The sequence below is a fragment of the Atta colombica genome, unplaced genomic scaffold (assembly GCF_001594045.1).
Source record: "Atta colombica isolate Treedump-2 unplaced genomic scaffold, Acol1.0 scaffold12, whole genome shotgun sequence".
Taxonomy (NCBI): Eukaryota; Metazoa; Arthropoda; class Insecta; order Hymenoptera; family Formicidae; genus Atta; species Atta colombica.
In genome coordinates, this window is record NW_017259206.1 from 3161794 (window position 1) to 3169822 (window position 8029).

At 32.9% G+C, this 8029-nt stretch overlaps 1 protein-coding gene across 4 annotated transcripts in view; it reads left to right on the top strand.

Moving 5' to 3' along the window:
* Window positions 1–6517, top strand: part of LOC108694414 (tropomodulin) — a 72331-nt gene extending 65814 nt beyond the window's left edge. For 2 of the 4 annotated variants that reach the window (XR_001932078.1, XM_018203862.1), the window contains one exon: window positions 5753–5771. Coding sequence is in view for 1 of the 4 variants with exons in the window: in XM_018203867.1 (XP_018059356.1) it covers window positions 5753–5814 (62 nt within the window). In the remaining 3 variants the exon portion in view is untranslated. Of the gene's footprint in view, window positions 1–5752 lie in introns of all 4 variants that reach the window. The other 2 variants (XM_018203869.1, XM_018203867.1) reach the window with 2 other exon arrangements.
* Window positions 6518–8029: the final 1512 nt, after the last annotated feature.

Here is an 8029-nt window from a genome sequence, read left to right on the forward strand (position 1 = left end):
ATAATAATAATAATAATAATAATAATAATAATAATATAATGTAATAAAAGTAAAATATTATTATTATAGTAGTAATAATCATAATTACAGTAACGTGTAATTATAGTTACAAGTACCAAAAATTTTTCTCTCAATGAACAAGGCGGCCGCGAAAAAGCGAGGTTCAACCGCTGGAAAATCGATGATCCAGCCAGTGCAAACTCCGAGAAAGGATCCTCCGACAGCTAAACTAATTAGCGCTGACGTATTACAGGCGCTTACGTCGCGCGCCCGTGGCGAGACGCTACGGTAATAACGAATTACACAACGATGTTCGTCCTGCGCTTTCATCGCGCAGCGGAACTCGGTTACAAGCTCCCGGGTCCATATCCTTGTGCGCGCACGTACTCGCACCGCGATAATTAATTTCCCATTAAACGCGGAGCGTGGTTGCATGGTAACTTAACACGTGCACCGTTGTGCAATGCCGTCGTCCGGCAAAAGCCGGCTGATGTTGGGTTATTAACGAGCCCACGCCGTGGACCGTGTCTCGCCATGAGTCACGTACCCGCGACGCGATCTCTTATCAGTGTTCCGATAACAAGTAACGCGCTCCGAGGCGCTCACGTCTCTCGTATCGCGAGTCACGTTTCGCATTATCTGTTACGAATCGTGCGCGCATTTTGTCACAGCATTACTCGTGCCGGAGCTACCGGACGAGGCAACGAAACGATCAACTCCCACCTCGAGAAAAATTGCGAATGGATATAGCGCTCGTATACAGTCCAGCAATTCGAATCTCCGAACTTTCCTTGAGCGCGAATCGTTTATCTCCGTATGACAGACGCAGCCGTTTCCCTAATCGGCAAAAAATTGCGGAACACGCCGCGCCAATAAATCTGATTTCTATATCGAAGGTACTGCCGCACGCGACTTTGTTCACGAGTCCGTGAGATTTATCGGGCGCGGCGTGCCTGTTTTTGTCGGCACGGTCTTGAATAAAAATATCGCTGTAAGTACGATGCGATGACAGGCGGTGTTACGTCCCGCTGGGAAGTGTATAGATGAAGAAAAGATTTGTTTCGTTGCGAACAACGTTTTGGGAATTCGAAATCATATTCCTAAAATCATTGGCCGTGTTCGAGCCGAACGAAGCTGCTAGCTTGCTCGCTGAGCTATTGAATGTGTACTATTAAATTCATACATTGAGAGAAAAACTGTTTGATAATTGTAACTATGTATAATTATATATTACTATAATTATGATTATGATTATTATATAGTATTAGAAATAATAACTATATGTATAATTTTATCAATCAGTATATATAGTTGTGGCAATCGAAAATAACTATAACCGTATCAATATATTATAAAGTTGAGTAAAATTAGTTTAAGATGAACAATAAAAGTAAAAATAATACAGTGTTGGTAAATATAATAAATTAATAGAAAATTATTATTGGAGCGCCGAGTGGCTTGTTGCTCGGTGCGGACTCGCGATCTGTAGATTCGAATTCGATTTTTCGCGTTTAAAGAGCCGAAAATGGCTCCTTCTAGTGATTAAGAAAAATTACTAACACCGTTTGGATTCGGTATTAAACACGAACGTTTTAGCTCTATTTGAGCCATCTTCAGTGTAAAATTAAAAAATATTATTTGATGCGGCTAGAGACTTCAATATTGAACTAACTAAAATAAGTTTCGTTACACAAACGAATTTATTGTTAGTACAATGTTGAAATCACAGCCACATCGAATGATATTTTTTAATTTTCGTTTCTGATACATTATTATAATGCCCTCAAGTGTGCAATCTAGAAATGCAGTCATTTAGCCATACAGCTTTTTGACAGTTACTCTCTTAAATTTGGAATTGAGAGACTCTTCTTATTGCACTCTTTGATTTAATACATTATATTGATATTAACCAGGAATCACACATAATTACAATACTTCACATGTAATTACTTCATTGAAGATGACTCGAATGGAGCTGAAACATTCGATCGATTTGTCATGGAAGAAGTGAAATACACTATTGTCACGATTAAACGCATCAATTACTGCTCTCAATCGCTCGTAATTTTTAATTAATGTTTATCTTATCATCTCAGAACATATTATTATTATAAAAGTAAAAATTCGCTCGTATTACGCAAAGTAAAATTATAAAAAGATTCAGTCAATGGTCGAGCTTACAAAAAGGTATAAATAAAAAGGTAAAAATAAAATTAAAATAAGCAATACATTTATTAAAAAAATAATATATGTTTCGTGATCATAGGTCCTTCTTTAACATGATATAAAAAATATAAGAAAAAACGCAGAGACTTCTAACATAATTTAAATGGTAATATAAAATCTGTTTATTGCTCGAACTTATTATTACTAATACTATAGTAGTTATAATCATAATTATAGTACTATGTAATTATGATTACAAATATCAAATAATTTAATTCTTAGAGTAATAAATTCAAATTATACTCAATTTGAATTGTTTTTAATCATTTCCATAGATCGCCGCTGCTTTCACTCAATGTATCGTTAATTTTTTTTTAGCCAAAACACGCGGAGAAAATTGTTTGGATGAATTAACTGGAATTTTAAAGAGTAGAAAATGAACGATTCAGAATTCTGGTTAAGGATGTTTTCAAAATAATAACAATATATATTTTCAAAATAATAACAAAACTATGAAAAAATTGCAGATTTTTCTAAATCACGTTTAAAAATAATATAACAAAATTTGATTACTATCTGGATCATAAGTTATTTTAATAAATAGTAATATTTTTTTAATCTGTGTCCAAATAAAAATACATGGAAATATATATAAACATATGGAAATATAAAGTAAATGATAAAAATGTCAATTTTGTAATATAAATACGTTATGGATTCAAGATTATTTATGTAGCGTTATATTGTGATGAAACAATTGTTCCGTAAATAAATGAAATATTTATTTGTTCTATATCTTTGTAACTAATCAGTGAATCGCAATGGAACTTTGCATAAATTATTTTAAATATTTGAAGTACATACTGAAAGAAAAAATATGTGTAATGTAAATCTTTTTATCATTTCTTTTAATTTTAATTTTTAACAATAAATATAATAAATAAACTACAAAAATGGATTATTAAACAAAAATATAATCTTATTCACACAACTTTTATATGTATATAAATAATTTATTTGAAGTATAAATATTAAACATAAATTTAATTTTCTTTGCAGGGACTGTATGTGTGTCTAATACATTCTTAAATCTATTAGAATTCTAATTGAGATAATCAACATTCAGAATTTCCTTAGTTAAATCTACTAGAATTCTATTTAATAGATTTAACCAGAAATTTAATAGACCAGAATTTTGGATTGTTCATTTTCCATCAAAATTCCAGTTAATTCAACCAATTATTTTCTCCGTGTAGAATTATACAAGTTAATTCGAAAGTATATATTAAATTTGACTGAAATTTAATTTATTGTTTTTATAAATGCATAGGATAGTTAATATGTTGTTTACTTTGAAACTAAGTAATTCAGTCATATAGAAATAGATTTATTTACATTTTTGACACACATCGAAGTTAAATATAATAAAATGTTTAACTCACTGAGATTGGATTGCTGTACTTTTGATATCTAACAATATGATTAATTAGATCTATACTTTAAATTAAATTCATAATGACAAATTATATCCTATTTGAGATATATTTTTAATAGGTTGCCATTACTCCTAGCATTAAATTGTTGATTTGAAAAACAATAGCATTAAACAATTTAACTCAAAAATATGTATTAAAGAGTCAAATTTAATTATTTTAAGTAAGTGTTATATACATGTTAATATAGATGTTTACTTTGGAATTAAACGATTCAATCACACAGAAATCGATTGTTTTACATTTTGATACACATAGAAATTAAACATAATAAAATGTCATTTAATTCAAGAGATTAGGTTGTTGGTTCTTCGATATCTAATATAATTGATTGGATCTATAAGTCATCATGTTAAATCGCTTGGCAAGCAGGCTAATTTTTTTGTCGACTTGAACACGTCCATTAAGGCGGCTAATAAACGTCCGTAATAATATGTTAGCGCAATTATACTTTCGTCGCAAAAGTGATTATAACATGAATGAACGATATTACGATATATACAACGATATATACAATTTCCATCTTTTCATCGCGACTCGGAAATTAACGCCGGCGGGAAATTCGTTGCCTTCACGGGGGACAACCGCGAGATCACTGATCACATACGTATATACGTATATACGTCGAGATACGACGTACATATTATGTCTTCGTGCGAATTAATGCGGCAAGCTCCATGCATGTATATAAATTTCTGACACATAAAGTGTTTTATCGTCGTTACTCGACATAGTACCCGCGTTAATTACTTTTGCTTTACGACCGGTGCGAGACGGAAAAAAAGGGAAATCCGGGAAAAGTGGTAGCGGACGGTGCGAATTACTCTCTTCTGAAGAATCATCATGATGTAGATTGCCAGTGTCCTTTTACGTTTACTTTTCGAGAGCTTTAACAACCGATCTTATCACGATGTGGTTTCATGACGAAGCTTTTACGCGCTTACAGGGATTTATATTACGTCCTGGGATATTTTGTACAATTTTCATTTATTCGTCAAATATCACGACAAATCCTTTTTATATTGTTAAACATTTATATCGGAAATTGAGTACGTTTTTCAATTACTGACGTTATATAGAAGAAAGATTATCTTTATTGACTGAAGCGACTTGAAACGCGGTCGAAGTTGTCGGATAAATTAATTGAAGCCGGATAAAATAATTTCATCGCAGTACCCGTCTGTCCGATCATCTCTCGACGATCCTCGCGTTCGAGGATCTGCGAATCCAAAGAGCTTAGTCGATGACTTTGGAATCGCTTCGCCTTTGAGTATCATTGGCTGCGTTTCGGTTGTAAAAGGAACTTTGCAACTGTTGTAATATTCTTTAATTAAGTAGATCTTTAAGTAAGTAGATAGTGGAAGCTGATAAGGTGCTACAAAAAAATTCATTTTATCAATTAAAAGAACACGGAATTATAACTGTTTAATCTTACAGTTATATTTTTTATTATAGTACATAGTAGTAAAAAAAATGATGCTAATCAATAATATCATTTTAATTGAAAATAATCTTGTAGATTTACAATAACATATTAATGAAACAAGTAAAATTTTTATCAAAACAAGAGTATAACATATTTATTTCATTAATGGTATTATTGAATCGACAGTGTATATTTTATTATAGTTAATCTTTATATCAGTTGTATCCTTGTGAGATAGAGGAATGTAAAAGTAATGAATTTTGAGACTTACGGGTGTCTAGATACTTTTTATTTTCCTTTATTAAAATAAGATTTTTAAGAGAACCACGTTTGATGTGCTGCCAATCTACTTAAAAGTTAATATTATTAATGATTAATATGATTGATAAAAGGTTGATATAATTAATTCATGCATTTAGATCCAATAAGGAACTAAGGATACAAATCAATCATATTAAAGAATTTAACAATTGCAAAGTCACTTTTTCTGCTGAATGCAGTTACTGATCCGAATGTCCGCGGATGTGAGGATCCGTGGCTGCGTGAACTCGTCGAGCTCCAACTCGAAGTCTCCCAGACCGATTCTTGGGAAATCCTCACGTCGATCATCAAACCCCTGGAACACCTCCCACCGTAATGGTTCCCTCGAACATGTTTCTTTCGGCAGATCGCCTGCGCCGCATGGGAAGAGCTTCTCGTAACTACACCATCGGCTGGGCCATGCACTGATGATGATCGCCACGACGATGGCAACGATGACGACGAAGATGACGACGACAATGATACGCTGATAAGCACGTGTGATTTTCTCGCCGCGACAAACGCACCGCGCCATAAAACGATCTCCACACGCGTACTCACATACGCACATGCATTCACGTAATATACGTCATTACACAGCGCAATATCGAATCTCTCGGATTCAATCTCGGAAGCGTACCATTTTTGTACTCATGGAATTCTAGATCCTCTAGCTTGATTTGTTTCTGAAATCGTATTAACGGACAATTGAAATTATTATACGCGGAGGAAAAGTCGGAAGCTTCGTATGACAAATTATATGTGGGTGTCTCTCGTCTTTGTTGTTTTAAATAAATATAGATATATGTATACATACATTTATATAAATATATATTCCTGCATCACAAAGCTATACCGGGCGATTAAAGATACTCCAATTACGCGTCATGATGTAATAAATTTAGATCGTCGAATAAACGCGTATTAATAATGTTAGTTAATATATACATATATATATGTATATGTTATACATGTTGCAACATATATATAATTGTTAAGTTATCGGAGATAAGTTTCGCGGAGGGAACGATAAGGGAAGTGAAAGGAGCCGAAAGGATAATCTTTTTAATATAATATATGCACCGTTTGCTTTAAACGGTTACTTAACCAGATTATTTAAATATTTACACGAGGAGGGAAGGAGTTATTTCCTTTATTATATATAATTAATATATAATATATTATATTTTATTAATTTGACCAAATTTTCGACTGAGTGTAATTGAACGATCGGATATAAACTGTTCTGTGTTTTCTATTTTCTTTCTTCTTTTGTCAAAATTCTCTTTTTACCGCTGTATTTTAGATAGAACGATTCGTATCATTTTTTATATATCAGAATAGCTGTGTCTAAATGATTTTAATGCATCGCTGTGACTGAGGTAAGTATAGGAAAATTTGTAAACGTAAAGATTAATTATTGATCCGATTTTATTTTTAATTTAATGTTTCTATATTCTTTAATATTCTTTACAGTGCTTTTTAAAAATTATTTATCATTTCTATAAATAGTAAATGTTGGAATGTCTGTTGGAAAATCGATTAATTAATTGCGAATACATAAATTTTTCATTAGATGCAAATAAAGAACGATACCATCAACCCGATTGTTCCGCTCGGCGTGCAATGTCACCGTAATATTCACTAAGGTACTAACTCGTCGTTCAAATTAATAATAATTTAGTATATACAATCAATCTGTACATATTGTCTTCAATATCGTTTTTAATCAATCGATGTGACCTACGTGTTGTAACGAGAGAGACTGGATTTATCATAAAAATGCGCGAGAGAGAAAATGGCGTAATTGTCTCTGTATGCATGCGGGTGTGAGAGAGAGAGAGAGAGAGAGAAAGGAGCGCGAATATGTGAGTAAAGATAATTATGTGGAGAAGTCTTACTGATGTAAATCACGCTGATTGTCATAGGTACGTTGTATGTATTCGGGATAACTGAATTCATGGAGAATATGTAGATCAAAAGTACTGCTGCGTCGTAGAACAGAATTGTAGAACTGTAGAAAGAGATTTTATACTCTCACACTGTATGAGGATATGCAATCAGTCTGAATTGTCGCAATTAACTCGACAGATTATAATTTAAGTAACTCGCACTTTTGTCTTCGCACTTTTGGAATGCGACTTTTTACTTTAGTTTTCTTTTTACATCAGTTTTAAGAATTTTCGACTTCCACCGATCAACTTGGACTTTTCCGTATCTTCTACGCTTTTCCATAAATGACTTCTTCTTGGTAAGCGTAGGTGAGTCGTGGTGGCAATACGGAAAGAAATGAAAAAGATATCGATAATGAAAGAATATTGTAATTCAATTCGCACGTGACCTTCCGGCGATCTTTATTGTAAACGTATTAATCGTACATGTACTCTGTTACACGCGTCACATTACGTACAATACAGGAAATCCAAATGCACGCGCACGAACAAAGCCTTGCTGCTAGCCTTATCTTGTAACACGAGGTTTAAAATAAACTACTGAAAAACGTATCTTACGCCAGTGTCTTGCTTTCATCTAAATTGACCTAAATCCGCACGGAAATCTGCACGGAAGGAATGGTTTTGCTGAAGTGTCTAAAAATTTAGCTAGAGGCAAATCTGAAAATAATGTTGCTGGATTATAACAATAA